The 26053-nt window shown below is 37.7% G+C and overlaps 1 protein-coding gene across 5 annotated transcripts in view; it reads left to right on the top strand.

Annotated features, from left to right (window-relative positions):
• CHD9 (chromodomain helicase DNA binding protein 9) overlaps nt 1-26053 on the top strand; it is a 71538-nt gene that overhangs the window by 11843 nt on the left and 33642 nt on the right. For 2 of the 5 annotated variants that reach the window (XM_040075700.2, XM_040075699.2), the window contains exons 2-9: nt 7935-8269; nt 17653-17764; nt 20945-21094; nt 22267-22335; nt 22419-22474; nt 23728-23845; nt 24319-24405; nt 25722-25859. In XM_040075700.2, the coding sequence (XP_039931634.1) occupies nt 7935-8269; nt 17653-17764; nt 20945-21094; nt 22267-22335; nt 22419-22474; nt 23728-23845; nt 24319-24405; nt 25722-25859 (1065 nt within the window). Of the gene's footprint in view, nt 1-6102; nt 6803-6980; nt 7130-7768; nt 7790-7934; nt 8270-17652; nt 17765-20944; nt 21095-22266; nt 22336-22418; nt 22475-23727; nt 23846-24318; nt 24406-25721; nt 25860-26053 lie in introns of those variants that run through there. The other 3 variants (XM_040075701.2, XM_040075703.2, XM_058422150.1) reach the window with 3 other exon arrangements.

Raw genomic sequence — 26053 nt, 5'->3', positions numbered from 1 at the left:
CTTCTTCTCTGGTTGGTAAGAAAAAAACCCATGAGAAAATAACTTTCTCAGTGGCACACCAAAAATGGTGGTCACATAGAACATGGGTGGGTAAGCAGCAACTTGTGAAAATTCAGTTTAATTCTGAGTTCGTTGCAATTTTGTTTTCTGTTCTGAAGACCTCTGCAGTCAATTCTTCATTATTTTACCTTTAAATAATCATTTAAATGGATTTTGTCACCTTAAATTAGAGCAGTTTCAGCTAATGTTATGTCTTTCTGGAGTTTAAAAGGTAATTTTAAAAAAGCTGGGGATAGAAGCTATCTGGCTTTACATGTTAAATAAACTTTTGCAATTGTAAAATCAGGCATATGTATGTGTATGTGTTCCAGAAGAAGCAAATTCTTATCTGTACCATCCAAGACGGTGTTGGATGATTATAGATTTTAGTGGATCAATATATTCTTTACCTGCGGATTTTGAACCCTAATGACTACTCTTTTTAAAACAGAAATATCTGTTTAATTTTTTGTTCTCCGTAACTATTTGATGAAGTGTTTTACAGACTTAATTCCAGATGCCTGCATAAGACTTGTTTCAAACAGTGAACTGAAACCTCAATTGCCTATTATAGAGTAGAGAGTTTAGTCATCCCTGTTTTTTAAGGAGTCAAGTAATTGCAAAATTTGTAATGTTAAGATTAGGCAATAATGCAAGGAAAAAAAACAGAAGTTTTTTTGCTGGACCATTTTAACCCTTAGATTAAAGAAGAAAATCTAAAAGTAGAGGTATGTCATGACTGTGAATTTGGTCTGAGCCTAATAACTCAATGGTGCATCCACCAGGTGCCTTTTCATAGAGAGGAGCCCATGGTTTTCTCATGTAAGCGTAGCAATACTGCCACAGTGCACCATGAGGAGCGCCCTGCATCAGGCTTAGACCAGTGTAAGTTCAGGGAGTTCTGGCCCTGCAGAGGGAAAAGAGCACTGAGTTTTCCTGAAGCAGTGGGTTTTGTTGGCATTGTCTGCCATTTTTCAAATAGCTCTTACATTACAGACTGGAACCCAAGAGAAGTGGGTACATGATAGGCACAGAACACCAAGCCACTGAAAACTGAAACACATTAAATGCAGCAGCTCGGCAGAGCAAGCAGGATGAAGTTCTCAATTTCTTTCATTTCCTGGCAATTTATTATGTTCCATTACATAGTGCCTCCTTTAAGAGTCACCGTGCAAATTACACACAGTTTTCATACCACTACTAAATATTCAGAAAAAGATTTGAACTGTAGTTGGCACTGAGCCCCAAAATACTTTCTTCAAACAATCTCTTCCAAATGGAAGCAAAATGTGTGCTGCAGACTCATTCTGTAACTTCTCTTGCTGCCTTTGCAGCACACCCAGGCTGGCAGCTGCTTACATGGACATGACTTGATCTTCCCCCCATAAATGATAACGCAGGTCACTGGTTAAGAAGCTCCTACTAACGACAACTATGGTATGTTCACTATATTAGTGGCAAAACATGATTAGTGATATTATTAGTGGGTTCTATAGCACTGAGATGTGAAACAACACCCTATATAGAGAGAGTGTGACATGCCAACAGGTGCATGTTTCATCTTAGAAACATGACTGGTTTGAGGTTGCTGACCTTTCCATTAGTGTTTTCATTTCCACAGAAATTTAAATTTTGGTTATAAGCATGGTGCTAAATGCCTTGTGAGGCATAAACCACATTTACATCCCAAATCACAGATGTATGTTCTGAAGTGACTGTTACACAGATAAAAACCTGTTATCTAGCCACAGTACTGTATTTGTCAGCCATTATAGATAATAAGTATGGAAGATGAAAAAGATACTCTCACCTGATAGATTAAAAATATATATATCTGTAGCACGTCTATTTTAATTTGGGTTAGATTTCATAAATGTGTGTCTTGAAATTCTGTGTCCATTAAACAGTGAGATATTCATTAGCAGTTATAATAAGCTAGAAAAAGAAGGAAGTATATTATCATCATATTGAAAGAACCACAATTTGGAATACTTCATTGGCTCTCTTAATCATTCCATATATGCACGAAAGAGAATGGAAAAACGATAGAACCCCACAGATCTTCTTTTGCCTGTGCTCTTGGCTTTGTGAAGCAATCCCAGCAGACTGTGTGGGGCAACTGTTGAACAGGAAAGTAAAAAGCAGTTCAGAAGGAAACTCCGGAGGGCGTTGTCTCTGGAGAAAAGAAACCGTGTTGCATATTTAGATGATCTTCCCATTAGTTGTGCAGAAGGCGCCAGATGAACTGAAAATCTCATCTCAGTTTATTGTCTAAAGAAAACTACATCTTTTGCTGGGATTGCCATGCAGCAAGGGAGATGCCTTTCTGCCATGCACATGGGGTGACACACATGGATATTTTAAGTAATCTTCTACAGATGGACTCTGTCAGGGCTGTGAGTTTTTGGTTTTTAAGTAAACTTTTTCATTACAAAAACACCATTAAAAGTCACTAGAGGACTTATTTTTGCAGACTGTTCTAGAGGAAGGAAAGAAATTCATAGTGCTAGTATGGAATTCAGAAGTCACTGAGTTGAGTTCATGCTCTGTGGGTTTTTTTAAAGTTGCAATGCTAAATACAATTTTATCATTCAAATAATGAATGGATATACTTTTAAGATTTTTCACTGTAGTGAGTTAGAACTAGCAAATGAAGTTTTTAAATTTTCATGTAATTATAATGTGAAAAAACGAGAAGCTAATTTGGATGAAGTACCTAAACTATTGATTATTCTAAGTCATGCAATTTATTTATTTGTGGTATGGTTCTGATATTAATATTGTTTTGGTGACTTGACACGCACAAAGAGATGCCCTGTTTAGTAATAAACATGAACAAAGGTGATGTTGATGTAGTAATGCATGGAGATCAAGTTTCCAAGTGGGTAATTTTAGCTGCTTTTAGTGCAGTTGATGTCAAGGTCATATTGATTTCCAGAGGTAGACTGTCAAGAACTTGTTAGGCTCTCAAGGCAGACAGTACTTCGTCTGAGCATCACCCTGCAGGTTTTACTGCTACCAGCAGGAGTGAAAGAATCACTCAAGGCATTGCAGATGTAAACCTTAGCTTTCTGTTGTGAGATTCATAGGGTCATAATTTAGCTCTTAGCAGAAGCTAATCTAAGTGATCAGTAGATCCACAAGTGCAAAACATTATTTCAATAAATTGCCTTGTATTATTTGATCACAAATGTGTGGCCTGTTAAAATCTCAGAGAAAAGCATTGTCAGTTCCTAGAATGTGTCAAGAATGGGTGCAACTTTGGAGAGATAGTCTGAAAAGTTTTGTGCACGCACGGAATTGAAAGTAATGTTACTCTACTGTGAATGGCCATACCTACTGTAGGAAAGGTGTTCTTAGAGTGGAAGCCCTGTTTTTCTATTGGAACAGATAAGGCAGGATTTGGGATGGTTTTCTAGGAGGTAGAAGCAGTTTCAGTGTTAAACTGACCTTCTCCTCGGGCTTTCCTTTGTAGTGATATGCAGAGGATGTAAAGGAATTATTTGTAGTTGTGGAGCAGATGAAAATGGGTTTAGGCCTTAGAGGAAAAAAACCTGACATCTTTACGTTGAGGATGATGGTTTGTCCTTGCTGGGGGACAGACTGTTATGTCAGTCAAAGTCTTCAAATGCGTGTCCTGTGCAACCACAACAAAGTGTTGGAGGAAATGCCTTTCTATGAAAAGCCTATTCAGCAGAGTAATGTTGGTATTGGAAAGATGCTGTCATGATTCTGATTCTTGGTATTGCCAGGTAACTTGACTGCTTTTACACTGTTTAACTAAGAAATCATTCAGATATGCGTAGGGTACCTTGTACTCCTGTGAGACAGCATGTCAAATTCCCTTGAACAGTGCCAAAAAGATGCTCCCCTGGCTGTGGATCAGGGCATGTGTGGGGAATTCTGCAGCTGTTGTCTGATCTGTTCCCTGAGTATTTTTCCGGGCCAGCTCTGCGGTGTGAGCACCACCAGGGCCCATACCTGCTGCTGCTGCTAATGGCTTTTGCAGGCAGCAGCAGTGGTGTGAATTTGAGGTGATTCCTGCCACTTTCCCTGCTGCCCACAGGGTTGTGTGAAGCAGCAGGGAACTGACAGGAGGCTCGTTCCCTGCACTCGGCTGCTGCTTGGCAAAGCCATTAGCAGCAGCAGATACCCTGGAGCTCCCTCTGTGCAGACTCAAGACAGCATTGCATTGCTTTGCATTCGCTCGTATTTTTCTAAATAAAATCTTCAGGTTTTAAATACGTGGTGGCCTCAGGGTTTTCCTTTCCACCTTCTCCTATATGTTTGTCAGTTAAAAATTTCTTATCCTAGATGGATAGGTCTGTGAGGCATTGGTGAGAGGATATATATTCGTTTAGGATGTTTTATCTGCGTTCCATCCCACTCAGGGGGAGCAGTATTTTCAGCTTGCAAAAGGCTTTTCCCTTTTTTTGTAAATGCTGGACAACCTTTGAAATGGTTTTCATTGTGCATGATGATTTACAGCTCTTCAATCATTTTATAGCAGTGCATATTTTCAAATGATAAAATTATTACCAGAATAAAAGAGCTCTCCTGAATTAAATGGCTTTTGTTGCTAAGTACACACAGATCTTGTCCTCTGTAGTGCAAGTGTGTTTCACGTTCTAATCTCAAAACACTTGTGTTGCTTTCCAGTTTTGTTTTTTGTGACAATGGTGACTTTTCTTGTTGATGGTTTCATTACACATTTATTTGGCTTAGAATGACTGGCTGGTGCCTTCCTGCATCTTTGTGAATGTCATTTCCATATGGTTAGAAATGCCATAGCAAAATTTAAAATACCCTGTTATCTGGGATTTCTAACAGATAGCTTAATGTTTGTGCAGTGCAGGAGGCAGAACTCAGAAGGGATAGTACAGAGCAAGATGCAGAGGAATTTTAACATAGAGGAGCCTTGTCTAGCATACTCACAGTTCTACAGCAAGAATATAGTAAATGTTGAGGAATAAATTGGGAAGCAGCTTTGAGCTCTGAGAAAACGTAGCCAAGAAACTTTGCTTTAAAAGAATAAAATATCTAGAAAGAGACCGTAAAAGGATTCATGAAAAAGCCTGGATTTCTGGATTACCTACTTAATTATTAATTATTAAGCATTTTTTGTTTGTTTCTTGATGGCCCAGGAATGTTCAAGAACAGACCAATGTAACAGTACTGGCTTTAGTAGCATTTGGCTTTTAGAGCTGAAATTATACCAAGGGTACATTAAGAATATTTTGTTGTTGTTGTTGTTGTTTAGCTGATCTCAAAATGTAAAATGGTTGGTTATTTACCATTTTTACTAAGATATGAAATAATAGCTCTAAATGATAAATCCCTGTAATTTACTATAGTTACTGTTAACATAATGGAGAAATATCTTGGCTAGAGGTCTAAAAAGTAAAATTAAAATGTAGTAATTGTCCTTGTGATACTGCTGCATATTTACAGCAATATCCGTAAATTTAAGTGGTATTGTTAAGAAAATAAATTTAAAATATTGGTACCACTAGTGTTTCTAGTGGACAAGGAACTTGATTTTGAAATTAATCTTAAATAGAAGTGAAATTATCTTTTAGTGTAATGACTGATCCTAATCTCTAAATCTTTGCCATATTTTAAATTTTCTATGGAAAAACATGTAGCTTTCGAAATAAAGATATATGTATCTATTAAGTAAAACCAAAAATCAAGTCCCAATCTTTCTTCACTCTTCTTGAGAGTGGGCTTTTGAGAATCAAGGGTATTGCTAGGATGGAGCCATGCTGTCAAAGACTTCTTGTTTTGGTTTGGTTTTTTGTTGTTGTTGTTGTTGTTTTTTAATAACCTTGCAAAACCCCAAATCTTCTTTTTGCTTTTATTTGATATGTCCACAATACGTATTTTAAAACTTGTCTGATTTTTTAAAAATAGCACTTTAACCCAACCTGGGAATGAAAGGGTGCTTACCAGAGAGCCGTGTTCCCGAGGTCTCCATCGCAGGGTCCCGCAGGTCTGGGCAGGGGCAGAGGGATAAAACCGAGCAGTTCTTCCATTTTCTGTAGGAAGCAGGGAAGCTTGTCAGCAAATGATTACAGTCACTAATACCATCTTATAGCAGTGAAAGTAAATGCAAGAAAAATAATAATCCAAAAAAAAAAAAAATCAGAGAGATTGGAGAGCCAAATGTGTTTGTGAGGCCCCCGGCTGGGATTCGGCCGCTGTCCCCCCGTGCCCTCCCCGGGGCTGCAGCCGCAGGGTTGCGGTGCAGCCAGGTCCAGCACGCACAGCGCCCGGTTCCCACGGTTTTCCAAGGGAGCGAGCAGCCGCTGTGGGCGGCGCTGCGGGCGGGGAGCGGGAAGGGTTAAAGCCGATCCCCGCGGGGGTTAAACGTGGAGCCTAATGGAATAATGACGGGTAGCACCATCTGCTGGCCTAGTTCCGCGGGGAGCGGGTCTAACCAGCGCTAATATTGGCGCTGATGCCTTTTGATGCTTTGTGCGTTTCTTTGCGCGCTTTGTTGGGATCCGGCGGTCCGCGCACGGCGGGGCCGGGCCGGGCCGGGGGCGGCGGGTGCGCGCCGGGCAGGGCGCGGGGATGCTGCTGAAGCGAACGAGTGCTCGGGGAGGGCTGTGCGCGGCCCGGCTGCCGCTCGCTAAATAGGCCATTTAGCAATCTTCTCCCCATGCTTTTCTCCTGAGCACTGCCGGGGGTGCTGGAAAAGCGGAGGGCAAGTCTTTGTCTGACGCCAAAAATGTCTTCAGTAAAGAGGCCGAGAGGAAGGGTAAGTGAGAGCCTGAATGAGTGGGAGGAGGAGGGGTTCTTTGGGCTAAAAGGCTAATGGGATTGAATAACCTTCCTTATTACTGGCTGCTGCTGCGGGAGCCGCATCGCCATCTTGAGCTGTTCCCGAGCTGGGTCCGGCTGTTTGTTCCAGCCCCGGGGCTTTAAGGTGGCATCGGGAGCGGCCCCGTCCCTGCCTCCCGCCCCCGGCGCCCATGAGGCACCTATAGAACATGGATCCCGGGAAGTGCGCGGGGTCTGGCCACAAAATGTCTTTGGAAATTCCTGGTGGCTTTTCTTCCTGCTTTAGGCAGAGGCGCGTTTACGGGTGAGAACGTAACATAACTGTTATCTGCTGGGGTTTTGTGTTTGAATAGGAAATTCTTTCCATTCCTCAAAGGGGGAGGGGAGGAAAGCAAAAACATGTCTTCTGGCTGGCTGCAGGAGAGGCTCATCAGCCCCGTAAACAATTCTGCGTCCATGAAACGGGCGTTAAAAACACGAAGATAAAAACAACTCGCGTCTTTTATCCAAGGCACGGAGTGGTTGTTGATCTGAATAAAAGAAACGCTGTTTTCTGGCCTATGTATGGATATAGAGCTGTGTAATTTTAGTTTTGGTTTTATCTTTTGTCTGTTTTTTTTAATCTTGGTGTTGTTCGAGCATCTGTTGTGTTCGTCACCGAGTTAGTCCTGTAGATCATTGGTCTCCTTTAAGGTGACTGTGGTCCCGGTATCATACCAAAGGCAAAAAACATTGATCCTGTTACTGTCAGGAGCTCCTCGCTTTTTCATCTGTTACTGTTGGACATTTGTGTTAAATGTATGGGAATGCTACAAAGGTTAAGGATTGGTTTCTTTAATTACAGAGGTGGAGAGAAGGCTGAGAGAATTTCCAGAAGGATGTTTTTTACTGACTTTGAATACTTGGATTGGTTGTTTAAACCCAACAATTGATGTAGTTATTTTGAAACCCACGCCATTCTGTGGTATAAACTGAATTCCTCATTTCTTGTGTCCACATAAGTCCCTGGCAGTTACATTTTTTAAAAATGCGTATCCGTATCAAAAATGTTTTCACTTTATATTTTTAAAATAAGGGGGATTTAATTTACTTTTTGTTTCTCGCTACAGCCTCCTTCCAAGAAGACTGATGGTTCAGGATCATATACTAAGTTGCAGAATACCCAGGTGAGGGCAATGTCTGAAAAGAAGCAGAAGAAAAAAACAGACTCGGAAAGTAAACAAGAGAAGGCAAATCGCATAATATCTGAAGCAATTGCAAAGGCAAAAGAGAGAGGAGAGAGAAACATTCCACGAGTAATGAGCCCTGAAAACTTCCCCAGTGTTTCAGCTGAAGGAAAAGAGGAAAAGAAGGGTAGAAAAGTTAAATCCAAACCAAAGGATAAGGAGAGCAAAAAGCCGAAAACTGGTTCCTCATCCAAAATTAAAGAGAAAACAAAAATTGGGTAAGTAGATTAAAACATTGTCTTCTTTTCAGACTGTAAATCCTTGATTAAAATGGAAACTGCTTAATGATAATAAAATGTTCTCCTCCACTGCCTACACAAAATTCTTCCTGATTAAGTCCATGTGTGGACTCTCTCATTCAGGAACAAGAATGCTCTGTTTTCTCTTCAGATAAAATCACTGTAGGAGTGTCCTTTTGAAAGGAATAATTTTAAATATGTATTCGAAAATATTCTGTACTCGCTTTGAAGCATAGACTCGATTTTTTTAATCTAGTTTTGTAATCTGTTCTGAGTTTTGTAATCTATTCTGACTCCAAAGTAAGTTTTTCTGGATTATAAATGCTGTCTCTATCAGTTTTGGCATGTAGTTTAAATACAGCGTGCTTGATAAACTGCACAGAAAGAAATTGGAAGTTTAATGAACTTGTAAGCAAGAGAATATTCTTAAAGATATCACATGTATCAAAAGTAAAGCACATACTGGAAAGATTAAATTCTAAGAACTTTGTAGTCATTGCTCATATCAATTTAATATGCTGTCTTAAAAATTTTGCAGACTCAGCTGGGTCAAGCTGGGGGGATACCTTGGGGTGAGGAGCTTTGGGAAGGCTTTAGGTGTTAGAATGCTCCAGGAGTTTCAGGAGCTTTGGGAAGGCTTTAGGTGTTAGAATGCTCCAGGGGTTTCAGGAGCTGGCTCTTCTTGGGACTCCAGAGGTAACCTACGTTGCTTGTTGACTTTTCAAGGAGAGTGTGTGATTTCCAATGTTAAGTACGTCAGAACTTGAAATGGAAGTCTTAGTTACAGTCTGATTTTTATTTTTTTTAAAATCCATGCTCTTTTTGCAGTAGAAGAAATATTAACTGGCATATCTCTCAAATTTAAATGTCTCATATACATATACATATGTATGTTTTAATGTATGGAGCAGAAATGAATGCTCTTTTAATCAGCCTTTATCTCAGCTTTTTCTTTTTTTCTCCTAGAGATCAGTGCTTTTCTTACATGTTTGAAGCAAACAATTTTGAGTAGTTATCCTGTAGTATGAAGGTTACTGCTCTATGCCCAATTTCATTCTTAATGTGAGCTTTCATGGTGTTAATTTCTTTCTGTTCTGTTAATGTGTTGGCATATGATGCTGCATGTATGTGCACTGTGTAGTGCTTCCTTTTCTTTTATTCTCCATGTAGTTTAATCTAGTTTAGGGATTTTGGATGTGTACTTCCGAAGTTGATTTCACTTTCATGTTTCTGAATTTACTCATGTTCTATAACAAACATTTTGTGGGTCTGTCTACTCAGAAAACAGTGTTGTTTAGGTAGTGTCGGTTTCAGGAAACCTTGCATTTTGTCCTTTTTATTCATTCATTTGGATAATTGACAAAACCTGCCAAAATATCATTGCTACGATATACTACATAGTTGCCATAATTTTTCTATTGTTTTTAATCTGGGGGTGGGGGGGAAGGTAAACTGTTACCTACAATTTACGATTCTGCCCTCAGCTTTGTCTTGGTGAAACGCTTTGCTGTGCACATCACTTAGGATCAGTTTTCAGGATTTCATCAGACGACGTCAGTTGAGAAAGAGACATTTCTCAAACTGTGTTTTTAACCATGGTGTTTGTGTTTGATGTGAAGTACATGCAAGCTGCTAGAGGAGCTCCCATTTAATTATGGTCAGTGTTTCATCTTGTTGCATTGAGCTGTGAAGGTTTGCCTCCTCATTATTTAACAGTTTAATCAGCTAATGCCCCAGTAGCACTCTACTAACTTAATCATGGGGCCAGGTACTGCTTTCCTTACGTAGGGATGCATACCTAAAGATGTAGCAGTCAGGTTCGGGTTGTGAAGAGACTTCTAGAACCGCAGATTTCTGTTCATATTCACAGAATTCCATTTTATTTAGCTGGACAAATCAAATGCTTTGGCATATCTAGATACTTCATTTTTGTATCCAAACAGAAGCATGCGTTGTGTTGAATTAGCACTATTATATATTATTGATATAAATACATAAAATAATAACTGTTTAGCAAAGAATGCACCAGGGATTTTGCAGAGCAGCAATTGTAGTAAGGCCTTGATTTTTTTAAAAAGACTAATCTTACCAAACTCTGCTTTTTATGCAAATGTAACTGCTGATATTATAGCAGAATAATTACTTCAAAATCATTATACTTATCTTTTCAACCGTAGTTAAAAAAAAAAAAAAAATGTGATTACTAAAATATGTTTTATTCAGAGAAAATGAAAATTAAATAATAAGGAGTTTAGAATACTAAACAGCTTTTGTAAAGATTTTATCCTATCTGCTGTTCTTAAAAAATATTTCTTAATGAGTGTAAGCAAATCCTTGGAATTACTGTTAAGTAAAAATAGGATTGGGTTTTTAAGCGTTTGGGTTGCTCCATTGATTTTTTCGTTACCTTAAAATAAACTTTGACTGAATCTTGGGAGAAAATTTTACTATGCTAAAATAATACCTGTAAAAGACAAGTGCTTTATTGGGCAGGAAGGGAAGATCTCAGTTCAATTAAAATGTTTTTTTTTTCTTTGGAAGGAAGGATTTTTGAGATCTGTTTAAAATGGGATAAAAAAGTATTAAAATTCTTTTTTAATCAATAATGAGAAAAACTTAATATTAAAAATATATATACAGATTTGTATATATGGATTTCCTTGTATTTAATCAGAAAACAAAACCTGAAGTCCCTTCATGTTTTAAAAAGATAAATAAACAATTTCCAGGTGTTAGAAGCTATTGTGTACTGATTTTTTTGCAAGCGTTATAGTCGTGAGTGAGCCATTGAAGCCAGTAAAGGTTTACAATAAAAAAAAAAAAATCAATGCACATTTTTGACAGTAGTGGAGAATTTGTTTGGGTGCAACTGCTGTTCCATTTTAGGATTTCTACTGCGATATGTCCATCCCAGATGAATATGTTTCTTTTCAGTCAGGGTTTTCTATAGCAAGCTCATTTGACTTACAGGAAGTGTCAAATGTGTTCATTCAGTTTGGATTTGGAGTGTCAGAGCAATGCAGGAGGTGGTGCAGGGTTGGGTGTGTTTGAGATCTGAAGTCACATCTAGGTTTTAGGTGACTCCTGTTTCATTTTTGCAGGCCAACAGAGAGCTGAGTGATCTGAAACAATAACAAATAAGTTGATTTTTTCTTTTTCTTTTGAGAAATGTTTGAGAAACAGTTTTGACCGGGTCTTTGATATCTCTGTTTGCAACAAACACAGGTTGTTCAGTACAAGCAGAGTTGTACCCCTCTGTAGCCCAGCACTCAAAACCAGCAATCTCTTACTTAGGTTGTGATCACAGACTTTGAACTCTTACAGGGCTTTTGTCTGTGTAGCAAGTTCTGTGTTGCTCTAGAGGAGGATTTTCAGAGTTAGAGCTGAATTGTAAATGCTGCTCCTGAAACACTAATTGCTGAACAGACCTTGGTAAAATTGCCAAGGTAGCCATCAGTTAAAAAAAAAAAAAAAAAGTGTTTTAAATTGTAATACAACGCAGCTTTTACTGAAATTGAGTAGTCCTCATCTGGGATCAAGATGAGTTTTAACTACTGTGTGCAGTTTTGGGGGGCAGGATGATTTTTCAACAGTTCATGTTTATTGCTGCTTAGACGGTCAGTTTGTGTTTGTGGCTTCATGTTAACTGTTTCTATTTTCCTTAGTGGTGCTCTGAGAGCTACACGTACAGGAAGATTTATAGCATGATTCATTCCAATTTATCATTGCTAGTTAAAAATTGCTAGCAGTTACTTTCTAGGCAGGCTGTAGTTTCTTTCTGAAGGTGAGGGTTAAGGTCTTATTTCTCTGAGCGGCGAAGACAGAAATAATGCTTATTAATTTTAGTCAAGTCTATTAGAACTGGATTCTTTGGTTAGTAGAGGTTCTATGCCATAAGAAGATACATGACTAAATTATATTATTGCCAAGAATGTTGTAGGGGTATGACAAAAATTATTAGAAGAACGTATGATATATTTAGTAATACCAAATAAGGTTAACCAATTTGCTTTATGCATTGATTGCTGATGAAGTTAATTCTTCAAAGTTTCATTTACAATTCCTCTGCAGGCAGCAGAACCACTTTTCATATCCTAGCTTTTTACCAAGGTGTGTTGATATTTAGGAATCTATTTAAACTTTTTCATATTTATGCATAGAACTTGTTTCCATTTATAAGCTTTTTCTAATTGATTGTACTTCTTCCATCTAAGGTGATGTGTATTTAATCTAAAAGGTCTACTTCATACCACTTGATACGAAGAATTATGAATTTGTGAACATTCTCTTGTTCAAAAAAGTAGATTGGCATTTAGGTTTTATAGCTCTCAACGTATTCCCACCTACTCAAACATAAAATTAAATATCACAGCCCTGATGAAAAGCAACAGTTCTGCACTGGTGATGTAAAGGACAATATCAGTTGAATACATTTAGGTAATTTTTTTCTTAATCACTGCATAGTTTAAATACATAAGTCCCCCAAATTCTAAGAACTCAGTTTACAAATGTTTGAGTCAGAGTGGTAGTCTTTCAGTTCAAAACTGCTGCCAGAAACGGCTGTATTGTTTTGTGTGCTAAAAGAGCAATGGTGGATTTTTTTCATTAATCCTTGAATTATGTAGCAGTGAATCCAGCATGTGGGATGTGATCCTTGCACTGCTCAAATGAGACTGTCCTTGTTGCCGTGAACCTCGATGCAGATCCCACAAATACTGTTTACAAGCAGTTTTAGAACCCAGGACCCTGACAGATAATCTTTGCTTGTTGATCTGATAGTGATAAGGTGCTCTGAAATCTTTATAAACTCGGGTGGCAACTCAGAAGACATGGGGAGAGGGGTGGAGAGGGGGTGGTTCACCTGCCACACTGACGCTGTATTTAGTGTAAGTACCTACAGCTTGCATCTCCTGGGAGGCAGATGCTGCCAGTCCTCCTCGTGTGTCGTGCCAGTGAGGCAAATGCTGGTGAACAGGTCTGTGGTCAGAAAGAAGGGCTGCTCACTGAATCTTTGAGTTCTTTTGGGTCTGTTAAGGTCAGTATTTTGTGATTAAAGTGGCAATAAATTCAAGGTTTGATCATCCTTCTGGGATGTCATTGCATGTGCTGAGCTGTGACTTGGTGAAGTTTTCTCTGCTCCCAGGTGGTAGTTTTGATGCATAAGTTGGGTCTAAGTGGCATCATCTAATGTTTCTACTGCAAACTGTATGAATACAAAGTAGTGTGGCCTTATCAAATAAATAACTTTTGTTCGTTGTTTGGCATTATTGTTTCAATGTAGTGTGAGCTTGAACTGACCCATGGTTTCAAAAATACTATTAGGAGTGTTTAAAAATATGTGCACAGTCCAGAAGTTTTTAATTTAAAATACAGCTGGAGAAGGAAAGGAGACAGTGGCTAATAACACTGTGTTAGTATTAGTTATTAAACATATGGTAAAAGGATAAGAGAAAATGGTTTTATACTAGCAAATCCACTCTCATTCAAGAGGATACAATATCTTGTCAAGGAAACTTCTACTTTATATTTTTAGCTGAGTTTCTAGTGATAAAGAGTTCCTAATACTGCTGATAACGTAGGAGTTTTATTGTTAGTAATTTGACAGAGTGCTTTGGCTACAAATTATAATATCTGAGAGGTGACTTTGGGCACTGATAATTAGTTAGTTGGTGTTTTCTTTTTTGGGAAAATTGAAGTAAAACATATTAACAGCCAGCTGTACTTCCTATTTCTGATGTGCCTAATACGTATTTGCTGCCTTTTTCTTTCTGTCCTCTTTCATATTTCCTTTTTTTGCTCTCTGGAAGGCTTTGAAGAGTGTTTAATCCCTTTAAAGCTGTTCAGGGTATTGGCAGTGTTTTCCATCACATTCTCTGCTATGAAACAGAAGGGGAATGGAGCACATTATTACTGGGATTCATTTTTAAGAAAGAAGTTGCAGTGCTCCTCAAATAGTGGTTCTTGGTAGCTCTAAACTATGATAGGAGTCTTATGATAAGGATCAGAAGTAATATTGGCTCGTGAGAAATCTTCTTTTTAAACCTTTTTTTTGTGGTGTAAGTTTCTCAGCATCTTTAGTTTGTAATTATAGAAGACAGTGTGTATTGAAGAAATCTACAGTGTCTAATTGTTGAAATATTTATAGCTGTTATGTAATAAGATAAATATAAATTTAAAAAGGCAAGAGAAAGTGAAATTGGAGTGGAGTCTGGTGATATTATTTATTCCATGTCTGCAGTGTGCTGTTAACTTTTCATAGAAACAGAATAGATAGTTTCTGTTCAGAACAGTTTGTTTCAGGGTGGAAAAAGGGTTTTTAGCCAAGGGTCTTTATGCTTTCATGCAGAAATTTATAAACTGGCTAGAGAACTTGTTCACTCAATGAAAATTTTTTACAGAATTGATCCAGTTTACAAGCTTCTGAAAATCATTGTTTTCACATAGCAGATTTTTTAGAAGTTTTTGGCCAAAATATGAGCAGATTGCATTTTTTACTGATAGAAATGTGTGACTTTTGCTGAACAACAGTATGGTGCTACTTTTGATAGCAAGGAGCATTGTGATTCTGGGCACTGGATCAGAAAGAAGTGAAACTGCATTTATTCCTCTCATTGGCACCATATCCATATAGAGGAAGAAACATTCTGATCTACAGCATGCACAGATAGATGTTCAGAAAAATTCAGGGAGATGCTTGTGAGGTACTGGGAGTAGGGAATACAAAAGCTCAAAGCAAGACACAAAAGCTGACAAATGGAATATTGAGTGTACGGCTGCAGGGGCAGAGCAAGAGGTGAACCCAAGGAGGGACTAAAACTAAGGGAAGGAGAGGAACAAATGGGCAAGGAAAGATGTGGCTAGAGCAGTCTAATCACAAAATACCCCACGTTCTAAAACAGAAGGTCCTTTAAAATCCTCAGCTATTCAGTGGGTACCACTAGTAAACCCAATATCCCTAAATATCCTGTTTCCTGAATACTAAAGGACCCTTGAGCCTAAAATAGTAAACAGTAGTGCATGAAGTGAGATTGGGCTGTGGTTGCACAGGTACAAATACTTGACACAGCAACATGTATTTAGGGATTGATTTGATCTACCATTTCACCAAAGAGGATCAAACTGTTGGAACAGATTGCCCAGGTACCTACCAACTGTCAGCCTTGGAGATAAGTAGAACTTAACTGGGCCGAGCAACATAAAAGAGCTCTGAAGTTGGCTTGGAGTAGGGACCACAGGTGTTTCCCAAGACCTCTTCCAGCTTGGCTTATAGCTTAACGCTTGATTAAAGAACATTCAGTTATCCTCTTTATTCAAAAGAATTTAAGAGGAGGGAAAACATATATTGATACTTCCTACCATTTTTCCAAACTCTAAAGGTGCAAACCAGGAACTTGGTGGGGTGGATATTGTTTCATGAATGATCTCCCAGGAAATTCTCACTCATAAGTTTACCAGGTTTCCCTTCAAATGCAAGTTAAATTTTAGCGTCTAGAATTCAATTTACCAGCAATTTCAGAAGGTCAATCACAGTGTGCTTCGTCTGCATCCTTTTGGAATATATGAGCTGATTTGACATATTAGTGACAAGTGCTAATGTAACACTTTAATTTTATGAAACAAAGTGAGATAAAAATGGAAAAAATTATTATCCAAGTCCATCACTAGAAAGTGTCATATTGGACAAATACTCAAGAATATAAGTCTTAAAATAAAAACCAAGAAAAAAAAGATGATTCCTCATCAGGGCTTGAAAAGTTAGGGGGAAAGTGCTCCAACTAACCTTGAAGTTAGTAGGCAAACCACTGTGTTCATTGCTGAAATTATTTCCTGTGATTATGAAACATGTTTATAAGCAATAATGAAACTGAGAACACCTAATGAAAAGCCAAGAACCAGAATTTACTTGTGAACAAACAGCTCTGTGATTATGCTGACTACAGCTTCATTTCAACCTGCATCCATCAGTGCTGTTCACTTGGTGCTAAAAGTAAAAAAAAAAAAAAAAAATTGGAGTGGAAAATCTTTAGTGGTTTTGGGGTTTTCTAGCCTTTCCACTGAACATATATAGTGATTAAATATTGAAAAGCAATGAAAATATTCATTGCTTCTGAAGATATACCTGCAGTCTTTTGTAAGCCATATTGTTTAAACTTTCCCCAGAGTTTTGGTAATTGAAGATGCTTATGTTCCACGTGAACTGTTAGTCTGGACACAGTAAATATATGTGTGTTCTCTTGTTTGTACACTTGCAAAGAGAAGTAAATGAGTTGTGTTTCAGCCATTACATTCTTACCAGTAGTATTCTCATCAGGTGGGCAACATATTTGATGTTATATTGCTGTAAAATAACTTGTATTGTCTGCATAAAGACTAAAATCTTGTGCTTAATTTGTTTGTAACATGGCAGAGGCAACTTGCATGCTGGAACACTTTCCTCATTTTCTCTTACAGATCTGATCATAAAAGACTATACAAAATATGTATTTTAGGACAGCTCTCTATCTGTGATTTACTTGAATGGTTTGACATTATTCTACAATTATGCTACTGCAAACACTAAAACATTTAAAGAAGTGTATTTGGCACATTTCAAATATGGAAAAATATTTTTACACCCTTTAGTTAGAAACAAATCTGACGAATTGGTAGCAAGATTTACAGTGTAATCTTTAAACAACAAAATAATTGGTGCTTTTTCATTATAGTTTAATTTATTCAGCACAGTGGTAGTTCTTAACAGTGGTGGTTTTGGTAGGTTCTGACTACTTACAGGTGAAACTACCAGATTTTGGATATAAAATAGCCAAATACATTTTGCCTTCTCTCTTTTTTTTTTTTTTTAAGGGCAAAAAAAATTTGTTCAATTCCCTTGTTTTTACCATTGAATGGCTTATTTAGTCATGAAAGTTTTGTGTGTCAGGTAGCTTTGAGTGATTTCTAGGTTTTCTCCACAGTTAATTTTTTTGAGTAAAAATAAGGGAAGCAACATTTTACAATGGTAAATTTTTTATAGTAAATCATTTAGTGTTGTCATCTGCAAATGGTGTCTCTACTAAATTTGTGTAGTTTACCACTGTCAGTTGGTTTAAATGTTGGATTTTGTATTTCTGTTTCTCATGTAGAGATTTCAAATGTTTATGATAATTAGGAATTTGTCATAACAAGTTAACTGTAGAGAAGCTCACTAACACTGTTGGACAATACTGTCTGCTGTAAGGTATTTGAGACCTATTACTCATTTCAGACAGTGGTGCTATCTGAGTTTTCTATTCAGAATATGGGAATTGCTAGTGATTTGATCCTGAATTTACACACTCTGGTGTGCAGCATTCACTCAGGGGCTGGGGCTTTGTTTCTGACAGAAAGCTGATCATCACACTGGGCAAAAAGCAGAAAAGGAAAAACGAATCTTCAGATGAATTGTCTGATGCTAAGCAGACTCCACAGCGGCCATTGAAAGATGAAGACTCACAGGTAAGTAGTTGGTATTCTTCCTTTATAAATTTCTGTGTGTTATGTCTACAGACCTTTTTTCCCCTCTCTCCAGAAAGTTACACTTCTTTGACACAGTGACAATTACTCTCACACTTCTGTGTATCTCATAGTTAGAACTTATCATCATCAGCCACTTTTCTCGGTTAAAATCAGAAAATCCTACAGGGTAGAATCCCTTTTCTGTAATGGGACATCAATGCCCTGCTTGTATCTGTTTGGTTTCAGTACAGAAGCCCATAGATTTGAGACTGTAAGTACTTGCACTGAGCTGGCAGTTAGACCTGAGCCTTACTTTGGCTGAGTTCGAAAATGCAGAGATTGCCTAACAGACGGGACATTGATCAGTGAAGCTGGCTCTGAGAGAGCTTTTAAAAGGGTTGTTTCAAGCTTTATTGTGGTTTTTTTTTTTTCCCCTAAGCTCTGCTGCTGTAGGAACTGAAAGAACAGATTTCTTGCAGTGTTGGATCTGAAGGCAGCAATGATCAATATGCTGTTAGACTCTAGTTGCATGTGGAATACTTCTTCTGAAGGAAGTGCTAGATGAATTGAAGTGGTCGAGTCATTCCCTTGAGGAATATCTCTCTTTTAACTTACTTTATACAGTTTTTTCATAGATTGTCCTGAAATAATAGCAACATAGCTAATTATTTCTAAAACTTGTGCACAAAGAAACATGAACTGTTGATAAGAGATTTTATTCTATTTATGTGTGCATTGGTGACAGGATTATAACTTCTTACTTTAGGGTAGTCTCCAGTAAAGTAAGGTTATGTGCTGGAAATGCACACGTTTTTATCCTGTGGCAATTTCATCCACAGAGGCAAAATCAGCTTTCAAAATAAGGTGCTGTTGAGTAAAAATTAATTGTGTTAGTTGATGATAGTTGTCAAATAACAATTGTGAAATACTGAATTGCCCTCTGGTGTTCCACAGATAATAATGCTGGAGGGGAAAAGGGATCAGAAGCTGTTTACCAAAATGAATTCTCGTTATCTAAAGTGATAGCTTGTCTTAGGTAAAGGTTACCTGAAAGGATCTGTAACTTTTCAGTCGTGTTCTGTTTTCAGATACACATAAATTTCTAGGCCAACAAATGTAATATAAAAGACTGAAGATCCATTTTTTTCCTGGGCATATCATGAAATCACCTGCTTGTGGTGTGAAGGGAACAGAGGGTAGAGAGAATCAGAAGTGGCATGAGAGAGAAATAACGTTTACTGCAGAATGTCACAGCACTGCCCTGCTCTGTTTGAAGGAACTGGGGAGAGGCAGGAAAGACATAAATTGCTTTACTTCATTAGTTCATTTTCTCTTCAGTTTTCGAACATGTTCATGATTTTATTTTCAAAGAACTGTTTCTAATTTCGGTTGCAAATAGCTGTTTCGAAGCTCTGGGGGGCAGTTTTAGGCCTTTTTTCCCCCTAATTCATTTTGCATGCTTAGTTTCACATTAAGTGTCTTCCTCAAATAGATTTTTTTTTTTTTTTTTTTTTTAATGTGGTGTGGTGCTATTTCATTTTACGTCTTAGAGCCATTTGTTTATGGCCATAGTTCTCAGCTCAGGGGAATACAAAAGGTTTTTTCCAAACAGCTCAGATTATGTATTAATGTGTTGGAGAACATATGTTGATGTTTTGCTAATCACTTCATACTTAAGGAAAAGACATAGTGAGAAGAATTGAAAATGCCAGTTACATAATCTTGCATTGCTCATGTTACCTGGTTTGTTTTTTGCTGTTTTTTTTATTTTAACCCTACTTCTGTCAGCAAACTATTACTGATTTAAGTATAATGTGACATTAGTGTGCCTTTACATTATAAATTCCTTTTGCTGATAACACCCAACGCCCCACACACTTTATGGAAGAACAGCCAATCTGCAGAAGGGTGGAAAGCTCATGAAGGAGTTTCATTTTTGCAGCTTCTCTGGAGGAATGGTCATAGCCGTTGTTTGGCTTGTACTGTACCCATAGGTTACTGCACTGTACTTGTAATGCAGCTGGTAAAACACAGCTACATCTGTCACCAGATACCAGCCAGACCAAGGGTGAATTAACAGGAAGAAAAGTTCTGTGCTGCAATCTCACTGTTACTAAATAGCTGCTCTACAGAAGCCAGTGTGACCACAAGATTTGGGGGTTTGTCCTAGTCACTGCTTGTTCTCCCAACTGAGTACTGCAGTGCAATATAACATTGCAACCTGCAGTGGATTTTCCCGCACAGAAACACCCTTTTCTCTGCAGCTCAGTATAATATATTTGTTTTGTAGGGATTGTTTTGTTTTGGTGTTTTTATTTTTGAGTTGATCAGTTCTCTAAAGCAGATTATAGTGTTTTCAAATGTTAGCTGACTAGTTTGATACTGCTATTTTTATCCAGTGAATCCAATTTACAAATTAATCTTACGGTTAAATAGGCAGTGTCTCATATATTAGTACTGAGGGGTTGGAAATGTTATGCAATATCCCAATAATCCTAAGTATTTGAAATTGTGAGTGAGAAGGAATTATTTTCTTTGACTGAATGTTATTTTCTCCGTTGGAATTTGTTGCCCTCGGATTCTTGCAGAAACCAGAATGAGAGGTTAGAGAGAGAAACTGCAAAGTCAGCCAAATAATGCTTTTAAACAAGCCTTGATTAAGGTGGGGGATAAAATACAGACACTAACAAAGCAACAGACTTTATTAGCCATCATGTCAGACTTCATCAGCAATCTGATCAATATGATCTGGTGAAAATCTCCGTAATTTTTGTATAGTACCATTTAGTAGAGACATGTCAGTTTATTTTATATCTTCCCCTCTGATTCTGGAGTTGGACAGTAACACTGCTGTGACACTGCATTAGGAAATCACTGTGGAAGTACTGATGCTCTTAGGAGATCTGTTACGTATCGGCTTGACTCCCATGTCTTGAAAAGAGTGTTTCATGTTTGCTTTTGAACACTAAAAATAAAAGTATCATATGTTTACATGAAAGAGAAAATGACAATTTAATTAATTGAATGTAAGTGGACAACAGAGGTAAATTATTTTATGTTTGTTAACCTTTGGCTTTAGGTATAGCTGAAGTATTTTTTAGAGTCTCCCAGAACATGCAGCTCACGTTAGGGGAAATTTTGGGTAAAACCTTTATCTCTTTTCTTTCTCCGGCATGGCAGAAGAGAAGATCAAATCGTCAAGTTAAAAGGAAAAAATATGCTGAAGAAGGAGAAGGGAAACAATCAGAAGAAGAAGCAGCTAAAGTTTCTGTTAAAATCAAGAAGAATTCTGCCCCTTTACCTGCTGAACAGCCCTTACAATTATTTGTGGTAAGTAAAAATTGGCTTGGTCTGTGGGAACTTTCTATTTGTCTCAAGTAGTTCAGTGAATAAAGATCCTAACTTGGAATGCATTATTATTTCTAAGCTACAGTTTAGTTTATTTTGCAAAGATCTTGAAAACTGGAAGAAATTACTCTTTAATTTTTTTTTTTTTTTTTAATTTTTTGTGTGTGTGTGTTATAAACATCCACTGACTTAATTGTGGTTAAGAATAAGACTAAAGATGAGTATATCTCAATTAATTTTTTATGTGACATAGGCATATGAAAAACTGTTCTAATGTTACCATGACTTACAGAAGCAACAAGTTATTTGGGGGATCTCTCCTTACTGAGGTGTTTAAAAAGAACACTCCTCCTCTCCCCACAACACTTGCAGGTTTACACTTCACTGTTCAACTTGTAGACTCAATCTTACTGTTGAGCCATTCAAGGTAAACAGAGTGGCAGGGAAGAAACAGGGAAAAAGTGTTTATGAGATGCTTGAAAGAGTGCCAGCAGTTGTAAGGGAAGGAGAATGATGGCATAGTTGGGAACAAATCAGACAAGGGGGAAGGTGACTGACTATTGCAAACAGCTTGTACTGATCACCTCTGTCTCTGGAGCCACAGCCCCAGTTGTGGCAGGGCCCTGTAATCCCATCTGTGCCTTGTCTGAGCCCTGCTGGAGTTCTCAGCCATGACCTCCTCCCTCTCATTCCACTGCATGTTTGTTACCTGTGTGCAGAGTAGATGGATCAGACTGAGTTTGTCACATGCTGGGTTTCTTTCTTCTTTTTCTACCTGTCTGTCAGAGTTGTCCAGTTGTGTGTACCTAAATTCTGGTATGCCCAGTGCACCAGTTTAACTCAGCAGGGCATTCACAGTGTCTGGCAAGCATCAGAATCCCCAGTGCTTGCACTGAGTGTGTTTGGCAGGTGAGAGCTGCAGCTGATGCTGTTGGGAAGTGCCAGGCTTGCTGCACTTGAGCACGTAAACCTTTCTGGATAGAGACCTGGATTTTCAATTTTACTCCCAGCCTGTTAGAGAATGCTGCTGGTGGAGGTCAGATTTACCTTTATTGCTCGTCTTCTGACAAGCCACATGTGGTTGAAGGTTTTAAGCCTGAGAGAGAGGGCATTTACTGCAGTTTTATAATATCATTGTTTTCCTGTGTTTATAGGAAAACCCCAGTGAAGAAGATGCAGCAATTGTAGACAAAATCTTATCCTCCAGGGTAATAAAGAAAGAAGTAAGTGATTGTCATAAACTATTTTATTTGGAAAAGGGGTTTGTATATGTCATTTTACATTTCCCCTGAACTTCCTTTTCCAGATATCTGCTGGGATGACCGTAGACACAGAAGAGTTTTTTGTAAAATACAAGAACTAGTAAGTATTAAAAAGTTGTTTCATTGGTTGTGTTGACTGAACTGTTCAGTATCATATTTATGTACTCAGGTTTTGTATTGTTTGAAGGTTAGTTTGTCATCTCTTGAGATTTTTCTATACCAATTTAATCTTTAAATGTCTAAGAATTTGTAATATGGTAGTAATAATTTTAAAACTATGACTGTTGTGAAACTAGCACTGTCCAATAAGCTGGTGCGTTTATTTGCCAAAGAACAGAATTTTTTAGAGAGGATATTTATTAAATTAGAAGATACATTTTTAAATTCAGCAGGGACTTCATGCCTGAGGCAAATTTCAATTTCATGAATTTATATCAGGAGTGGTTTGTAAACCTAGATTAGATTTACAGTGTCATGCATTTAGGAGATGCTGATGTAGTAGTTGGACTTACTGTTTCAAAAAGAAAGAAAAAGCTTGTGATAGAAGCGATTTTATATCAAAAGCAGGAAATAAAAGATAGAAGAAAGGATCTTTTTCCATACTTTATTTTAAATTTTACATATGTGAATAATTTAATCAGATTTTTGCTATAATAAATGTGATTTTTTTGAGACTCTGGTTCCACGTATTGTTGGAGACTATTTACCTTGCATTTTTCCAAAAGGGTAAAATCTGTCTTTTCATCTGAGAATGAGTAATCCCCAGCTGTGCTTCCTAGCATATCTTTCGAAAGCTTAAAAAATGATGAAAATATACTAAAAAAAGGCGTATGAGGAAGAAATATGTGTACTTCTGTAATATAACTTCAGAAAGGCTCTCCTGGGGGGCAGGTAAATGCTGCTGCTTCCTCCTTTGACTCAGAGCTTCTCTGCCAGCCCAGTGCAGGGCAGGTTCCTCTTGGCCACTGCTGCTCCTCCTGAGCTTTCCGTGGGCTGAGCTCTGTGATCCAGCAGTGCCTGTGGGGAGATGGTCACACAGTCTAATAGATGAAGTAATTTATGTCTCTGGGTACTTTCTGATAGAAGTGTCAGATTTTAAACTTGACTTGTTTAAGCTCACTTCAAATAAGCTTGTTTCTCCTCTAAGGACACATGGGAAAAATTTGTGAATCTATAGAGTTCTACAGATTCCAGCTCAAAAACACTGCTTTAACTAGGTGCTGCAAGATGATTATTCGGAGGGAAAAAATCTTTGATCTTTATGGTGGATTTTGTTATCTTAACTGTATATTAAAAATAGATGGTAAGCTTTTGCTTTCACCAATGTGTTAATGTCAATCTCTGTGATTTTAGCTCATATCTCCACTGTGAGTGGGCCACAGAACAACAGCTTTTAAAGGATAAAAGAATCCAACAGAAAATAAAACGATTCAAAGTAAGGAAAGCACAAAGAGCTCACTTTTTTGCAGATGTGAGTATCACATAAAAATTAAATAAGCTCTTTTTTTTCTGTTGTAAAATTGTTACTAGTAGTTTGCTTTTATATGAAAGGGCTGATTGTTAGGAACTAAAAATGAGCCACTGGTGTTGGTTGCAGCAGGGTGTGGGTTATTTAATGTAATTGAAAGAGCAAGTCCTCTGGAGTCACCGAATTAACCTGTCTTATATGGTTTAAAAGTGATGAGGTTGAAGTGTGAGGAGGGAAGGATTATGTTGGTATGGCAAGACGAGACAGCACTTCATCCCAGAACGAGTGGGTCTGGTGTCAAATCCCTCTTGAGTGAGTGTTGCCCAAGAGAACCAAGGGGGCTGATGAATTTAAGGTCTGTGCAAAATGTCAATGGTTTCTGACTACCAAATTCATTTTATGTACAGTGAGACCAAGTCTTTGCAAATGCCAACTATTTTTGCCTCTCTACTGATTTTATTAATCTTTCACTGCAGATGGAAGAGGAACCTTTTAATCCTGACTATGTTGAAGTAGACCGGGTATTAGAAGTGTCTCTTTGTGAAGATAAAGACACTGGTGAGGTAAATATGTCTTAAAGCAAGTCAGGAAGGTACAGCTCCAAGTAGTGTCTGACAGTTTTAATTTTATCAGATCTCCGAGTAACACTTAAATGATTTTAAAGCTTCAAGGGTGTTTTTAATGCAACGTGACAGTCTTGTCCTTGCCTGTGCTCGCTGTGGATTTGAAAGAGAAATCAGCATTTAATAGCTTATATTTTTATTGGTATTAGTAGGTCATAGTAGGCAAAGCTTAGGTATTGACTGACATAAATATGAGATTCAATAATTGTCTTGTGAGTTCCATCCAAAGGCTGATCCCATATATTGTCCTGTCTCTCTGATAGTGGCATGGGGTCACTAGTAATAAAAGCTTTAGGCAACCAGTGATTTGAAGTGCTTTGATAGCCAGCAGTGAACCTTGCCCTCTGTATTTATCAAAACTTTTTCTTAATTTAAAGTACTTCCGGAAAGCTCTTACAGAACAAAAACATTCTGAGATTCAAAAAACAAAACAGAAAAGCAAATCAAGCAGTTAAATTGCCAAAATTCAGAAGGAGTCTGAGACACGTGGAGATCAAAGACTGAGAAGAAAATTGTTGATTAAGGCTGTTGGAATATCTATAATGCTTGTTCTGCTTGTGTGGATAGTAAAATGAGCAGACTTTTACCCAGTGATTTCTGCATTAATCTTCCTAAAGCAGGGTTGAGAGTTAGAAGGACTTTTCATTGTATGCAGCAGATTTGTCACTATTAAACTTTGAGAAAAAATGTGTTGTCCTAAGACTTTCCCCTCAGCTTCTGGAAGGACGACTCTTTATTTGGTTTTTAAATATTTATGTACTGAATCTAAATAAGATAATCTGCTTTGGTTCCATTTTGTTCTGTATGTTGTTCATCAAGCCTGCAAAGCTGAATCAAAGTTTTATTGGTATGACCTCTGGCTTAGGAGCTCTAAAGCTCTGGTTTAGACCTAGGTAGCCTGATTTGGAGAGTGAAAGAAATGTCCTGGGTAGCACTTCTGTAGTTAGTTCTGCTGCTCTGTCCCATTTCCACAAATATCACAAATACTGTAATTTATCATCCTGAGACGAAAACAAGATTTACTTGTGGATAAGTGGGACTGAAAAGCACTCCACAGGTCTAGAGAAAGTGGCAGAGTGTGGGGAGCCAAGGATAAATAGATAGATAACAGGAATTGACATGGAACACCTGAAAAGTAGTCAGAAATGTGCTTTTGATTCCAGCTCTTTTGTTAGCAAGCTACTCTAATAGTAAGACGTATTAACTGTCTGTATACTAAATTAAAAACTGATAACATTCAGAATTTTCTTCTGCAGCCTGTTATTTACTATTTAGTAAAATGGTGTTCATTGCCATATGAAGACAGTACGTGGGAGCTGAAAGAAGATGTAGATCAAGCAAAAATAGAAGAATTTGAACAATTGCAAGCTTCCAGGCCTGACTCAAGGAGATTGGTAAAATTATATCTAATTTACTTGTCTGTCTTGGTAAATATAAACTTGGTTTTCCCAACCTTAAACTCCTGTATAAAAACATAAGGCTTATTGACATTTTGTGTAAAGCATCTGTGTGCCTTGTTACCTCGGAATAATAAAATACTCAGGTAGGCATAGACAAATATTCTTATCTTAGTTGTTACTCTAAAAAA

This window comes from Hirundo rustica, chromosome 11 (assembly GCF_015227805.2).
Source record: "Hirundo rustica isolate bHirRus1 chromosome 11, bHirRus1.pri.v3, whole genome shotgun sequence".
NCBI classification, from domain to species: domain Eukaryota; kingdom Metazoa; phylum Chordata; class Aves; order Passeriformes; family Hirundinidae; genus Hirundo; species Hirundo rustica.
Note: the sequence above shows the minus strand (reverse complement) of the source record. Positions and strands in the feature narration are given on the sequence as shown.